This window comes from Phoxinus phoxinus, assembly GCF_949152265.1.
Source record: "Phoxinus phoxinus genome assembly, chromosome: 5".
Lineage (NCBI taxonomy): Eukaryota > Metazoa > Chordata > Actinopteri > Cypriniformes > Leuciscidae > Phoxinus > Phoxinus phoxinus.
In genome coordinates this window covers 3402734-3419986 of record NC_136880.1, presented here as the reverse complement: position 1 = coordinate 3419986, position 17253 = coordinate 3402734, and the positions used below count along the sequence as shown (strand labels likewise).

The 17253-nt window shown below is 37.3% G+C and overlaps 1 protein-coding gene and 1 long non-coding RNA gene across 2 annotated transcripts in view; both read right to left on the bottom strand.

The window, feature by feature from the left end:
- Positions 1–71: 71 nt before the first annotated feature.
- On the bottom strand, positions 72–2700 carry LOC306998060. The gene is made up of 3 exons (XR_013797503.1): positions 2502–2700; positions 1823–1938; positions 72–1340 (listed from the first exon to the last, which is right to left on the bottom strand). It is a non-coding gene; the product is annotated as an uncharacterized lncRNA (long non-coding RNA).
- A 4177-nt stretch (positions 2701–6877) lies between these two features.
- LOC306998331 (NACHT, LRR and PYD domains-containing protein 12-like) overlaps positions 6878–17253 on the bottom strand; it is a gene marked incomplete at its 3' end in the record, with an annotated part of 43752 nt that continues 33376 nt past the window's right edge. The window contains exons 11-16 of the mRNA XM_079612296.1: positions 16220–16393; positions 15646–15819; positions 12822–12995; positions 8455–8616; positions 7037–7095; positions 6878–6909 (exon numbers count right to left, since the gene is read on the bottom strand). Coding sequence (XP_079468422.1) covers positions 6878–6909; positions 7037–7095; positions 8455–8616; positions 12822–12995; positions 15646–15819; positions 16220–16393 — 775 coding nt within the window. The remainder of the gene's footprint in view (positions 6910–7036; positions 7096–8454; positions 8617–12821; positions 12996–15645; positions 15820–16219; positions 16394–17253) is intronic.

Below are 17253 nucleotides of genomic sequence, written 5' to 3'. Positions count from 1 at the left end.
TAATTTCAACCGTGAATTCATTAGATTTTATTTACATAGTTACTGTAAAAAAATAAGACAATTCACAAAATAGTAACAAAACATTTTATTGACTCATTTATCAAATACATCTTTCACGTAAAAGAAACACTTTCCTGATCACATCTTAAGCCTGCATTTGATCAAACATACCCTGAAATTTCACAACTTATATTGTGAAATATTACTACAATAAAAATAACTTTTCTATGAATTAATACATAAATAAATATACATGTAAATATATAGTATGTACAAAAGTATGTAATTTATTCCTGTGATCAAAGCTGAATTTTCAGCATTACTCCAGTCTTCAGTATCACATGATCCTTCAGAAATTATTCTAATATGATGATTTGATTCTCAAGAAACATTTATGATTATTATCAGTTGTACGGCTTCACATTTTTGTGGAAACTATGATAGTTTTCAGTATACTTTGAATATAACTTTCAAAAGAGCAGCATTTATTTGAAACATTTTTTTAACAATTGAAACGTTTTTACTGTGACTTTTGATTCAATTAATACAATCTTTAAATTTATACAGAAAAGATAAAAAAAATTCAGTATAAATTTTTTTTCAAAACAATAAATGTTTATATAACAGAACAATGACCAATTATAACCACATTAGAAAACATTAAAGGGATAGTTCACACAAAATGTAAATACCCTCATGTCGCTCCAAACCTTTAAGACTTTTGTGGAGAAGACAAATTAAGATATTTTTAACCGATGCCTTGTGTGCACAAATAAACAATTTCATCTTTATTCACAAATTATGTATCTCCGACGCATGTTGCACCATGAGATGGCCGGCTCTCACACCAACACAACACTGATGAATCGTGGTGCTCCGTAAACACGTTTCAGAGATATATATTTTGTGAATAAAGATGCAATGTTTTTTTTGCACACACAAAGCATTCACATCGATTCATAAAGTTGAGGTTAAACCACTGGAGTCATATTGATTATTGTTAGAATAATGTCTTTACTACCTTTCTGAAGCATGAAAGTTTTAGTTGCATAAACTGTGAAATGGAGGGACAGAAAGCTCTCAGATTTCATTAAAAAGATCTGTATTTGTGTTTCAATGATGAACGAAAGTCCTACAGATATGCAATGACATGAAGGTGAGTGATTCAATTTTTGGTTAAATTTGACACATTAGATAAATCAGTTCCCTCAGGGGCACCAGTAGATCTCTCCCTGATCTTTGATCTTCTGGTTCTTCTGCTCCTTCCACTCCCGGATTATTGAGCCACGACAGAAGCTTCCACTTTGAATGCTTTAGCCTGGCTGTTTTTTCTCCAGCATCTAAGAAAGAAAACAATAACCAAAATGTAAAGTATACACTTGAGTTTTCCCTCTACATATACGTGCAAGATTTCAGTCATAGATAAATTGTAAATGTCTGCTTGATTAGACATTACCTGTCTAGCGATGTATGTTTATGCTGAAATATATTGGTTTGTGTTTTAAAAGCATCTATCACATGTCATTTGTAGCGAACTGTCTCGTCTCGTGTGATTAAAGGTTTGAGCTTCAGAACTTCCGATAAGGGAACATACATAGTGAGTTTTTAGGGAGCAAATGTTTTAGTGCACTGTAAGGATTTTGTGATTAAGACGGCCCTTAAACCCTAACTACTGAGCTAGGGACCTGAGTGATATGCATTCAGAGTTTAGCACCTTGATTAGCTTGTTCAGGTGTGCTGGACTAGGTTGGAGCAAAACTCTGCATGTAAGTGGACCTTGAGAGACAATTTTAGGATCTCCTGCAATATGTTCTGAACTTACAACACTGGCGGTGTCCAGGTCCAAGTTCTGCAGAGTCTCTGGTGATCCTGGATTAGCTGCTCAGGTCTGCTTAATTGGGGTTGGACTCTGTGATCAGGACTAGATGGCAAACAATACTGTAAAGAGAAAGAAGACAAACAATATTATTATGCTATAAATAATTTGTTCTGTGTTCATCTGCTTACCTGTACAAAGTATGCACCATCAATATGCAGTATATATTGAATTTGATCTTAATAGCACTGTTTTACTAGACAAACCTGATCAAAATTAATGGAGGAAAGCCTTATTTTGCCCTCCAGGTGGGCGTTCCTATGATGGTGTGACGTCACGTGAAAACTATGAATTAACTGTATAGTGCATACTTTTACTTTAAATAAATTGGCTTACTTCTATTCATCCATTGACCAATTGCCACCAAAACCTTTACAAAACTATCAAAATCTCTCATCTACACATAAGATGCGATTAAAAGCTCAAACATACAGCTCAAGTCTACGTTAACGTTACCTAACAGTTAACCTCTAACGTTAGTTAGCCTAACGGCTAACGGACTTTTTCAAAGACACTAAACCATTTCTATAAAGTAAATATTCAACGGAAGCGAGCCATTTACATGAAAGAAAGTGTCAGAAACATTTGTATGTATTATTTGTGTAATTTTAGGGACTAAACTTACCTGAAAGTAGTTAAAACAACAGTGAGAGACGGAGAGTTGCTGCATGTCAGTTGAGCTGCCGTCCCGTTTCCATAGTAACGCCCTCCGCTCCAGTTCAAATGTGTCTTGAATGTTCAGCGCGCGCGCCCATTAAAACACATAGAAGTCACGCAGCATTTACATCAATTTAATATTGATGGAGTTAATTATTTGATAATCAGATAAAATATCCTGAAACTTGATACATGAGTGGATAGGGCTGTGGCCATCGTCAAACTGTAAATGGAATGAGCATACGAAAGCATTGAGAATGTAAAACAATGAATTTTATTATAATATAATATAATAGGCCTAATATAATATATAGCTTTAGAAATGGTAAACGTGGTATAGAAAAACAATTGCAAAAACTACATGATATAAGGCATGAACATTATTTTATCATACACAAATTTACAGATGTAACATGAGGAACAATTTAAATTATAAGCTTCATGTTCTAAGTATTTTTTAAGTGTATTTCAAATATACAAAATGTAATACAATAGGCCTATATTTAACATAGTAATATGCAGTTATTAATAGGCTATTTAAGTGCTGTTGTTTATTGGGGTCTGGTGTTATAAACTACTGTGATGTTTAATGTGTTTATGGATGCATTATAGCCATTATAGGCATATTAAATATAGGCATAGTGAATGATAACAAATGTTCAGAGATATGTTAACTAATATAGGCTACAGCACAAGTGTTTTCAACGAGACATAAACCACTAGCGCTTGCTGGATTTCTGCCAAGTCATGTAAGTCTATTATGGTTTGCGAACGTAGGCTATAGTTGCTAAATAATGTATTTCTGGGATGTGCCGTTTATCTTTGAAATAATTTTTCTTCACTTGCTACAATAGATTTGTAATAATTTAATTATGTTTATGCTATATTGATAGATGTGGTCCGAAACAGACGCGCGTAATAAATAAACTAAACTTGGGCTAAATAAACAAAGCCACATTTTATGTTTTGGGCTAAAATTGGACCAAATCAAACCGACCAAACAAAGCCCAAATTTCAACGTCTATTTTTGGGCTAAACTAGGACCAAATCAGACCGACCAAACAAAGCCCAAATTTCAACGTCTATTTTTGGGCTAAACTAGGACCAAATCAGACCGACCAAACAAAGCCCAAATTTCAACGTCTATTTTTGGGCTAAATTTGGACCAAATCAGACCGACCAAACAAAGCCCAAATTTCAACGTCTAGGCTATTTTTGGACTAAATTTGGACCAAATCAGACCGACCAAACAAAGCCCAAATTTCAACGTCTATTTTTGGGCTAAACTAGGACCAAATCAGACCGACCAAACAAAGCCCAAATTTCAACGTCTATTTTTGGGCTAAATGAAGGCCATGACGGGCCGACTTGATTTAGCCCAAAAAACAACGTCCAAATGACGTCCGGTGCTGGGTATCTGTACACAATTAATTACATTTATGAAAGTTTACACATTTCAAAATGTGTACTCACCAAATCCAAAGAACATAGATCATAAATGTCTCTTTTTCAATCCTCTCTGACGATCTTAACTTGTACACACAAAGTTATGCTGCTGCTCGACTCACAGTAACGCAGATAAAGTAAAATGGCTTCCCCCATACAGCAACTAACGTGGTGGGGCAGGACATCAACATACATCTCACGCAATTGGACAGTCATTAAGATGTCAATCATCACACTGACATGCATTTCTTTTTGATTTTATCATTTTTCTTACACTCTTTACTAATTGCTGGTTAGTTTTAACAACTCTTTATTTAATTCCTTTTTATAATTAATTTGTAAAATTATACAGGGTTACAGGTGCGCCTCACAGGTGTCGCTCATTATCAATCAGGCCACCGGCCTCGCCGTCCTCCCACGACCCTCGACCTCGTCCTGCTCGCCACAGCAATGTAACCGGGACATATTTGCCATGTCATGTGTGGGACACTTTAGGTTCACATTCAGATTCACAGTGATTACTGTCCCTCATCTTTGCTAAAACTGGGCCAGATATGTGTTAAGATAACTGGGCCACATTTGCTGCAACATATGTGGGCCATATTCAGTTTACACCCAGATTAGTCATTGTCGATTGTGCCACATTTCTGCCATAGGCGGCCCACATTTGGTTTGTGATATTAGGGCCATATTCATGATTTATCATATGGGCCTTTAGGCTCATATTCAGATTACACATTGCCATGAGCGCCGCATCTTTGCCTAAAAAGGCCCACATGTGATTTAAAATATTTGGGCCATATTTGCCATTTTACACGTGGGCCACTTCCGGCTCACACACATTTTGTGCGGGCCATAAGAAGGCCTGCAGTGCCGCATCATTGCCTGCCGTGGCCCACATCCGTCTGCTGTCTGAGGAGCGAGTGAAAGACACACAAATGCTGTTAACTGGTAAACATGTTTAGTCGGTCTGTAGAGGAGAAGAGACTCCACAGAACAAAGACAATACACTGTAGATCTGTGCATCAGACACACACATAACTAACTTCATATACAATAAAACAATACCAATAAACATATTCTGTGTTAGAGAGATAATAATGTACATGTTTAAAAGTGACATGTAAACTTTATATCTTTGAAACATTTATGTGCAATACTTGACAATCACGTTCATTCATAGAAATATTGTAATAATTATGGATGAGTTCAACCCAAACATGATTATATTTGCAGGCCTGATAGTGGAGATTTCTGCGGACACTCATCTGGGGCCGTATTCACAAAGCATTTTATCTTACCACTAGGAGTACTCCTAAATCGCACTAAAAGATTTTAGCTAGGAGTGTTCTCTTAAAAGTTATTCACAACGCCTTTCAGACCTACTCTTAGTAAGGAAAAATGACAACTCCTAAACTAAGAGTGAGTCTTCGTTGCTATGGATGACGTCAATTCTCATGCACGAGCTTCCTCGCAATGATCACGGTGATTGGTTGTTAGATGACAGGGCCATCATGCGGAACACAACACAGACGCACCAAATCATGGAATTACGACATCTAAATATGTCTGTGTCCTACACAAAATAATAATAATAATAATGTAATCGAAATGCATATATAATGACATGTTTGTGCAGGCCCCAGTGAAGTGTAATTCTAAAAAGGCAGAGAGAGAGAGAGAGAGAGAGAGAGAGAGAGAGAGAGAGAGAGAGAGAGAGAGAGAAAAGTTGTGAATTAAATTAAATTAAGGTAGCCTAATACCCTAATGAAAACCACTTGCCTAATAATTAAAAACGGCACTTGCATTAACACTTGCTTGGTTAATTGACATCCTATTAGCCTAAATAGACTACTTAAAGCAAGGAAATGTTGCTCCTATTGAAGTAATGTAATAGTTGAATGACGGTGGATTATGAACTCGCCAAAACGGAAAAGAAAGCCCAACTGGACGCAGGATCAGTTACTGTTACCGTTACTGTACCAGTTGGTGCTAAAAAAAAAAAAATAAAAAAACATAATAAAAGGGAAATTCGGCACTGGGATACAACATCGAGAATTGTGAAGTTTGCATCGAACACAATCTGGGTATGGGTTTTCTTTCTATTCACAAACACGTCCTCATCCTGACGAGGTGCAATTATTTTAATATGTGTCCCGTCTATAGCACCGACCACTCCGGGCACACCGGCAATATCCATAAAGCTGGCTTTGTTTCTTTGGAGTTGGCGAATGTCAGGAAAACGTATGAACTGTCGAATAATATGGGGTCTGCAGAGTGTATTGATGGTTTGGTGGATGGATCTGCTTACCGATGGCTGGGATATCGCTAGATCGTCGGCATTACATTTTCCCCGTTGCCAGGTAGCGAAGTGTTATCAAACATTTCAATTCGGCACTGATTGGGTTGTTGCGATTAGTTGGCGCTGTTATTGCATCCCTCACAAGATCCACAACAATCAGTATTCCCTCACAGTTAAGGCGGTATCTTTTTAATAACTCTGTGTCATTGAGTGTCTCCAACACACTGTGTCGCGCGGCGATTTTAAGACCCTTTGTGAATAGGTCTTAGTGAGTTAGGAGTCCTCTCGACTTCTTTTAAGCTGTCCCAGACTTAGGTGCTACTTTTAGGGCTAAAATGCTTCGTGAATTACTCTTAGTGAAAAAAATTAGGAGTCCTAAAGTTAGGAGTGACACGCCCATTATTTTTAGGAGTTGCTCCTAAATTCGCCTGTTAGGAGCTACTTTTAGCCTTAAAATTCTTTGTGAATACGGCCCCTGAGCTTCTTCCTCTGTTCACCTTTAATTACAACTAAACCATCATTTGGCTGAATAATAAACCAACATTAATCTTTCAATATCACATGTTTCTAATACGCATGCTAACACACATGCTGCTTTATTGAACTGTGAAGTCTGAGTCTCTTCCTCCTGTATGACACACATTAATCACACAGTTATTCTCCTCATAGACAGCAGTGACTCTTCTGTGGATCTCCTGATGGTTTCTGCTCCTCTCATCTCCGTTTCACAGATTTAAACCATGTTAACAATCCACCGACGTTTGGTGATCGACCTTCATCTACTCTGACGTTTGGTGATCGATCTTCATCTACTCTGTAAAGTGGAACAGACGAGAAAACAATCAGTGTTCAGAGGAACAAAGTGCAAATTATTATATTTCAATTACTTTTTTTTTTTTGTAAGTATAAGTTAAATTGAATTCCTGTAATCAGATTAATTACTGACTTTACATGATCCTGCATATATATTTGTGTTTTTAAATTATAATAGATTTAAAACTTGAATTGTGTGTGTGTGTGTGTGTGTGTGTGTGTGTGTGTGTGTGTGTGTGTGTGTGTGTGTGTGTGTGTGAGAGTGTGAGAGACTCCTATTGAGTCTCTGTAAAGGAGAAACTAATGAGTGTACGGCGTATGGAATAAACCACAGGGAGCAAATACTAATGTTACTTTGAGTTAAACACACACCTTTAGTTAAAGCCGCTTGTCCTCTAGTTTAAACATGTCTGTCGGCTCTTAGTAAATCACTGAGAGTAAAGTAAGTGTAGAGGAGTGTGACGTGTGGCTCGTCCCAGTAAAAACACACTGGAGACAGAGACATTTCTCCTGTGAGCTGAAGCTGGACCTGCACTGAGTTTAGCAGGAGTGCAGCGCTTTCCTACAATCTGACCAAGTCTGTTTTCACACTGAAATGATTCACTTCTACTGACACAGTTCATAAAGCAGGTGTTGATGTGTAAAGTAGAGTGCGGATCGGGCCGAATTTTTCTGTCTGAGCCCGGCCCGCGTCCGACAGAGCAGTAACCGAACCCGACCCGAGCCCGACAGGCATAAAGATATTTATGTCCGAGCCCGACTCGAGACCGGCAGTTAAAATCCCATTTTTTTCTCATACTAATGACAATTGTACGTTTGTTTGTGTGGAAAGCCCGCTTTTATTAAGCAACTGTAGGAAGTCAATCGGAAATGTCAACAGAATGAGCGCATCAGCGCGCGGAGCAACAAGCGTTCTTGACACAGGCGCGCGCACATTATGCACGCGTTTCGTTGTCACGGCTACATAAACAAATGTCCGCACACAGGGACTGCATGTCTGCATCAAGTGAAAGCATCAGGCACATTGGCTACCTACATAATAACCTGTTTTAAGTTTAAAATGTTCAATGCCTTATCGCGCTGATGTGACCGAGCCCGACCCGAACCCGAACATCATTTCTAAATATCTGTCCGAACCCGTCGGGTATCCATCCTCTAGTGTAAAGCTGTGACCGTGAGCTTCTGTTCTCTTTCCTCCTGTGTGTTCAACATTTCAATAACTTCACATTATGTTCTCACACAAACCCTTTGTTGCAATAAAGCTGAATGATAATTTCCTTTCACGAATGTTTGAAAGGTGTGTTCACATATCAGAGGAAAATGAAGATGTCTTTAATATCTCAGAGTGATGTTTCCTCACCTCAGGACACAGTTTGAGTCTCGTAGCTCGTCTCTGAGCCGCTGCTTTGAGTCTCCTATATTATTGTCTCTCAGCTCAAGCTCTTTTAAAAACTGCAGTGCTTTTGAGTCAGTCAAAGACTGAGTTAGAGAAGAAACATCTGTGATGCCACAGCCATATAGACTAGAAAGACACAAACAGAGGAAGAGAGATTATCTTACAAACAAATCATGAATGTGAAGAATTTTACACAGATATAATGTGAACTCAGACTCACTGTGAGATATTGAGAATAAAGTGTTTTAGTTTAAAAATAACAACAGGGGTGATAGTAGAAAAAAATCCTGAGCCTGAACTTTTTTCGCTGGGAGGTAAGCGGCCCCTAAGCCGAGATATATGCCCTGATCAACATAATTGTCAAGCGGGATCCAGGGGTGTGCTCCCCTGGGAGAATATTTAGATAAATGGTCCCTTAAATGATTTTGATATTAAAATAATTTTTTCAACAATTTTTTACAAATATTTTTAATTAGGGATGCACCGATACCACTTTTTGCAGAACGAGTCCGATACTTTCCTTTTTGGTTCTCGCCGATACCGTAACCGATCCCTGCATTTTCACTACATTTGTCATTTTTAAATGTATTAGTAGATAAACCAAAATAATATAAATCATATTAGTTGGCTTAATTTGTTCATCAAATATATATTTCTTTCAGTTATTTTCAATCTTAATTAAGCCTGCTAAATGCATTGTATGAGCTTCTGTTACTTTCACTCTTCATTCTATTGCTCTATCATATTTTATCTTTCATTTAATAGTACAGCACATATTTAGAGCAGCTCCAGAAGGGCTCAGTGCTGAGGATTGGGTCAGTGGTACACATTTAGACACCAGTGAAATACCAATTATTTCATCCAATTTTGATACTACAACAAAAACTACCAGCCTAATTAATGTGAATTAAAAACATCATTAACCTGTTAGCCTTCAGCGCCACTTTTGAAAAATCCCCAGAAATAGCATACCCAACCTAAAAAAGATTCAATTAATTGACCCTTTGTCCTAAAAGCTCAAGTATGGTCTCATTTGAAAGCTGACACCTGCCACTTTATTGGAAATGTAGAATGAATTATTGTCATAATGAAAAAAAAAATATGAATAGCTTCAAAGTTGTGTAAGTTATTAGAAATTTATTTTTATGAAACATCTTCATGAAAATTAAATTGAAGTTGGCCCGTCAGCACTCTAGAAATGCACTCCAGCTAAAGACACATGTCTGACCATGTTATATTTAAAATTTGAAGGTGATAAGTCTAAAACTCTGTATTTTGTTAAATGTTTTTCAAGATCATCTCAAATGACTTTATTTTGAATTGACTCTAAAATGCAAACTTGTGTTTATTGTCATCTATTAGCATCTATTCAGTCTATTGTCTCTATTGTTTTGTGGTGCAAACGAGCCCCATTCAGTGTCACTCTCTCCTGCACACCTTTACACCTTTCCAGCCGGCTTATGGCCATAAATATTATTTTCCTTTGTCTCCATTATAATCGCTAACGACTGGCTAATCACGGTGTTTCACCCCCTAATTTCTTTCATAATCTTCACTTCACATTTGAAACTGTATCAAATGCCTTTCTTAAATAAAGAAATATTTCAGTAAGCATTCCGATTTAGAAAAAAAATCATAAAAAATAACAGCTAGATGGCAGGTGCAACTAGAGAGCTAGCTAGCATGTTAGCTTAGCACACCATCAATACACGACAATTTATGAGATTAAAACCCTGTTTGTGCTCCAAACTTACTTTATAGTGCAAGTCGAGTGTTTTAAATAATCTTCTATGAGCTTATTTGGCTTCAGAAAAGAAAATCAGACAGAAAATATATGATTTGATATTATTCTGCACTATTGTAAAGTCTATACCGATTAGCATTACATTATACATATAATCTATTATTATAAAAATACCTGACATGGCTCGAAGAACACAGGTAAATCAAATATCATTGCAATCATGTTTATTGTCTTCAAAACATCTTTATCTGCATGTTATAGCGATCTCTGAAAGCTAACGTTAGCTGTGTTTATGTCAGTGACGTCCTGGAAGGTCACAGGTTATTTCTTCTTCGTGAGCTTTCATATTTGGAAAAAACTGTGCAAATGGCGCCCTCAGCCTGCTGTATGGATTGAAAACACAGTACATCAGAGTATCCAGCGCTCTTTATGTATACATCGACGCATTTGGATATAAATTCAATAAATATTATTCCTGTCTATAGAAATATGATGTAAACCTATGATAATATATCAATATTTCTCCAAATCTGCACATTTTTGAGCCAAAAGCCCTGAGGAACGTTGTTTTGTCACGCGTTCTCAAGACAACAGCACCAGAGTTTTTTTCTGAATGGAGCAGCTGACGCTCATAATTCATATTAAAGGTATCGACTCATTTTTTCATTACATAAATCCTGACACAAATTAAGACATAACTGTCACTATAAGTTTCTCAGAATACAATAGTGGTCAAATACTGAAACGTGAGACTTATATATTTTTAATGATGTATAGTTTGTCAAGGTAATAACATTAAATCTGATAGTAACTTTGAACTATTTAAAAAAAAAAAACGCTTCAGAGCGTCCTCGCTCTGGTGAAGGTTAACAGGTTAAAGACAAGTAAGCAGTCAGTAACAAAATACGAACAAATAATCGAATTTCAAATAAATACAATAGAACAAAGGCAGGCTACAAATGAATTAAACAGTGTTTTTAGAGTTGTTCGGGTAGATCTAACAGGTAGGCTACAGACATTTTAATAAAGTAATCAAATGTGAAAAAAATTGCATATTCATTACTGTATAAATTATATATAGATGTATATTTTTGTAAAGTTGAAAAGGGTAGCCTAGTTAGTCAAGAGCAGCGAGTAATTTATTTGACCTTTGTTTATTAACATTAAGATTTATTAAACTGCGGCCCCTTTAAGACGAACGCATGGACCCCATTTGAATATGGCTACGTTCACTTGAGATAACCGACTTTGTTTACTAGGATACTCACCAAGACGGGCGTTTTTACATAACTTTGAGTGAATTCGTCCGTGCAAGTGCAAGACGTGAAAGATCATTTAATTCAGTATTTGAGCGCTGAGACACTGGTTTGCGCGGCGCGCGCTTTTGATGTTTGCGTTCATGGAACCAAACGTCCAGTAATAATGTAGGGAACCACTCGTTATACATAAATCAGGTAATACATAAATCAGTAATTTTTTACTTTACTTAAGTTACATATGCGATTTAGTTTTCATCCATATAACACGCGCTGAGTGTCAGCAATCAAGAGCATTCAACAGAATTGTGCGCGCGGGTTCTCTCTCTCTCTCTCTCTCTCTCTCTCTCTCTCTCTCGTCAGTTAACGTTAATAATAATCTACATGGCTCGTTGTGATGTCTGTGGGATGAGCTCGACCCTCTCGCGCGTCTGCTCCGCTGCGCGCTTAATCCACTGCACGGTTTTCTCTTGTCAGCTCGCGCACCACAGCTCTCTGTTACTACACACGCTGCATGGTAGTAGGCCTATCGGTTGTTGCTCGGTATCGATGCATCCCTGTTTTTAATAATTCAAGCACTTTTCAAGTACCTCTTTAAAAATATGTCTGTTTTCAAGGTTTTACAGGACTTACATTAAAAAAAGTCAAATTTAAGTACTTCAAGCACCTTTAACGAACCCTTGCACTCCATGACTTTGGCTACGTTTATCGCTGCCAGTGTGGGAAAGACAAACACAAAACAAATTTGCACGTGGAGTGACTGCTGAATTAATCTGATTGGCCAAAATCAGCCCCTACCCTATTACTGATTGGCTGAAGTAGGCTTACTGGTGTGGTTTAGTGAAAGCGCCTCTCAGATCTTTGGAATTGTCAGATCAGATTTTTTTTTTCCGCAGACACGTCTGTACGCCGGAAATCCAGCGTGACGCCGGAGCGCTATCAGGCCTGTAACAATAGTTCAGATCTATGATGATCATCTTATTGAAGAGCCACAGCAGCATTTAGTGTCCAATAGTCTGTTCTGAAACCCAGTCACACCAGTTCTGTGCGCTGGAAGACACGGTTTCTTCTCTTTCATTTTAACTATTTATTTGACGTCTCTCTTCTTTATTCTCTGTTGAAAAGGCAGATTTCTGCATGTACACGATCAGTACATTGTATCAAATGCTGGAAATTAAACCATTACTATCTAGATAAAAACACATAAAATGTGAGCAATAGGGAAACCCCAGAAAGTGCACTGCTGTAAACAATGAAACATAAGCCCTGCTGTCTTCAGATAAATAAACTTCAGTCACACTGTAATTGCTGTACAGTATAATGACACTAACTGTAGTTTCTCCAGCTTGAGTTGTGGGTTCATCAGAAGATCACTGAGGTTTTTCACTCCAGAGTCTCCTAGTTTATTCCCGGTCAGGTCCAGATCTCTCAGGTGTGACGGGTTTGAGTTCAGAGCTGAAGTCACATCAGAACAACCTTCATCTGTCATATCACAGCATCTTAACCTACATTAGCAGAGAGAGAAGAAAATAAGACAGGAGAAAAGAAAACTGTTTATTCTGTAACGTCACATCATCTTCATCAGCAAATAAAGCAGACAGAGGAAGAGAGATCTTCATCTTTATTTCACCAGATCTCAAAATACTACGGTGAAAATGTGTGCAGAAATATAATGTGAACTCAGACTCACTGAGAGATATTGAGAATAAAGTGTTTTAGTTTAAGGAGAGACACGGCAGGCAAAAACATCGGGTTTTTCACTGGTCAATTTTGAGATTTTGGGATATTTGTCTTCAATAACATGTCTTCTTTCAGACTTGTGCTGGACAAACGTCAGAAATACACATTTAGGTCTTTATTTTACTGCACTTTGTCTGTTTGTGTGTGTAGATTTCTCATAAATTCAACAAAAGTTGGTGTTATAAATCATCCGCTGCTCCGCGATCTCTGTCTGCTCCCTGTCATCACACACACCGTTAGAAAGCTCTCTCTCTCCTGTACAATGCTGTCGGATCCAAATATGGTCATTTCCTGTTTATCAGCAACCAATCGTGAAAGTAAAGGGGGGATTTAACTCTAAATGTGCAATCTCATTGGCTGATGCAATCTTTAAAGGGGCGGTATAATGCCCTTTTCACAAGATGTAAAATTAGTCTCTGATGTCCCCAGAGTGTGTGTGTGTGAAGTTTTAGCTCAAATACCCCACAGATATGTTTATATAGCATGTTAAATTTGTCACTTTTTGAAGTTGAGCAGAAATACGTAGTATATGTAGAAGCAACAGGACATTTCTGAATGGTTAGTTGATGAATTTATGCAGCTGATGTGGAGTTAACTATCTTCTAGTCATTGATTAGCATATTCTGTCATGATAATCTATAAATCGTGTTCAGGGGGCGGGGTTATGTAAATTTTAGGGTTGGTGATGTCACTAACCCGGGAGGAATGTCGCGTAGTTCCTACCAGCCGTTTGTTGTCGTCCTTTTCTTTAAAAGCAAATATCTTCCTTTGCTTTGAACTTTGAGTGTTGTAACTTTGCAGATGTTGTTTATGATCAAACAGCAACATTACACACTAACTAAAGCAGGGCTGCCAACTTTTGAGTTTAGCTTGGAGTGAGATAGGGGGGGGGGGTGATGATGGGGTATGTGGAAAAAAAACCTTGCATCACAATAAGTTGTGATTGTCAAAACATTTGGTAACTTATTTTTATTAAGTTTACTGACAACATGTTACAATGTTTAGCTGCATGGTTACAATTACTGGCAAGTTACTGTATTTATTATTGCTTGACATCTTGATTCAATATAGATACATTTTTATAATTATTAGTTACAGTAGAAACATGTTAAAAAATAAATCACTAATGCTGTAAACAGAGAGCCCTAGGCTATTTTTATTAAAGGTTAAAAATAACAACTTAAATGAAATATAATGCGTTCTTTATTATAATAACAACTTTATAATATTTTAATGATATAAGTAAAAATATAATATGTAGCCTAATATAGTGGACATATTTAACAAAACTCTATACCTAATTTTTCCAGCCTATAAATGGTCATTAAATTGCTTTCCTGATGTAAATGTAACTTATGTGACATTGTTCTAGCCGACCTGTTTTATTGACTTCTTACCGCGGTTGAAAAACACTGGTTGATCCGAGGCGTATACATTTCGGTAAGTTCGGGTTTATTTACTAATAGTAAAGAAGAGCAGAGCCGAGAAGAGTTAGAGATGATCGGTTCACGTGCCGCTTGAACTGAGGCGCTACAGAGATCTGTCACGTCACAAGCGCCAAAACGGTATTTATTGTTTGAATTGCGTAATAAAATTGACAGAATCTGAGAGCTGATCATTTATTTTATATCAAAAGTAACCCCTGCTCTGTCTTGTCTGTCGTTGTCAGTGTCCTCTTTGCTTCGCGATTTTTTTCTGCATGAGAAAATGGATGTGTGGCGTGAGAGCGTGTGGAAAGGGCCAATTGCGTGAGTTTCAGGCTCAATGCGTGAGAGTTGGCAGCCCTGACTAAAGCTAGAAAAGTGAAATCATAATCAACCACCCCTTTAAAGCCCGTTTTCTCAAAATGACTTTTCTCTCATTCTCCAAGTCTGAAATCTCCACTTCAGTCGCACCGATATAAACCAAACCTTCCAGTCTTGTGCCTAGTTATATTATGAAGACATTTACAGAGGGATTTGTAAATATATCATTCCTTGCCTGATTTATATAACATTTTATTCCAAAAAACGTGGCAAAAATCTATTTAAGGCTTTTCATAGTATAATTCTGATTTACAGGATAACAAAAGTAGATATCCATAAATCCCTCTGTAATTTTCCCCCATCTAATATGTGAACACAATAAAAAAAGAATTTTGAACCTGGCTTTATCCAATACTCAGATTTTTTTTTTTAAAATATATGCAAATTAGCACATATTTAATTAGACAATGCCTAATTTGCATATTTAAACATTAAATTACAGAAAACTTGTAATACATTTTTTCCTAATCTTAATGTAGGCAATCAACTGGGAAAGTTTCATGGTGATATCTGCTAGTTACACATTTTACCCTATTCACCTGTAGTGTGTCGCCTTAAACTGTTGAAGTGATTTTAAGCATTTTGATTCTTGTATGTGAACGTGACTGACCTCAATCTCTCCAGTTTACAGTGTGGATCCTTCAGTACGGCACATAAGTGCTTCACTCCTGAGTCTCCTAGTGTATTCCCGCTCAGGTCCAGATCTCTCAGGTGTGACGGGTTTGATCTCAGAGCTGAAGTCAGGATGAGACTCTGTTTCTCTGTAATACTGCATCTATACAGACTGAAGACAGAGAAATAACAATAGTTCACATCTATGATGATCATCTTATTGAAGAGCTACAGCAGCATTTAGTGTCCAATAGTCTGTTCTGAAACCCAGTCACACTAGTTCTGTGCGCTGAAGACACGGTTTCTTCTCTTTCATTTTAACTATTTATTTGACGTCTCTCTTCTTTATTCGCTGTTGAAAAGGCAGATTTCTGCATGTACACAATCAGTACATTGTATCAAATGCTGGAAATTAAACAATTACTATCTAGATAAAAAAAACACACAAAATGTGAGCAATAGGGAAACCCCAGAAAGTGCACTGCTGTAAACAATGAAACATAAGCCCTGCTGTCTTCAGATAAATAATCTTCAGTCGCACTGTAATTGCTGTACAGTATAATGACACTAACTGTAGTTTCTCCAGCTTGAGTTGTGGGTTCATCAGTAGATCACTGAGGTTTTTCACTCCAGAGTCTCCTAGTGTATTCCCGCGCAGGTCCAGTTCTCTCAGGTGTGACGGGTTTGAGTTCAGAGCTGAAGTCACATCAGAACAACCTTCATCTGTCATATCACAGCAGCTTAACCTACATTAGCAGAGAGAGAAGAAAATAAGACAGAAGAAAAGAAAACTGTTTATTCTGTAACGTCACATCATCTTCATCAGCAAATAAAGCAGACAGAGGAAGAGAGATCTTCATCTTTATTTCACCAGATCTCAAAATACTACGGTGAAAATGTGTGCAGAAATATAATGTGAACTCAGACTCACTGAGAGATATTGAGAATAAAGTGTGTTAGTTTAAGGAGAGACACGGCAGGCAAAAACATCGGGTTTTTTCACTGGTCAATTTTGAGATTTTGGGATATTTGTCTTCATTAACATGTCTTCTTTCAGACTTGTGCTGGACAAAAATCAGAAATACACATTTAGGTCTTTATTTTACTGCACTTTGTCTGTTTGCGTGTGTAGATTTCTCATAAATTCAACAAAAGTTGGTGTTATAAATCATCCGCTGCTCCGCGATCTCTGTCTGCTCCTGTCATCACACACACCGTTAGAAAGCTCTCTCTCTCCTGTACAATGCTGTCGGATCCAAATATGGTCATTTCCTGTTTATCAGCAACCAATCGTGAAAGTAAAAGGGGGATTTAACTCTAAATGTGCAATCTCATTGGCTGATGCAATCTTTAAAGGGGCGGTATAATGCCCTTTTCACAAGATGTAAAATAAGTCTCTGATGTCCCCAGAGTGTGTGTGTGAAGTTTTAGCTCAAATACCCCACAGATATTTATATAGCATGTTAAAGTTGTCGCTTTTTGAAGTTGAGCAGAAATACGTAGTATATGTAGAAGCAACAGGACATTTCTGAATGGTTAGTTGATGAATTTATGCAGCTGATGTGGAGTTAACTATCTTCTAGTCACTGATTAGCATATTCTGTCA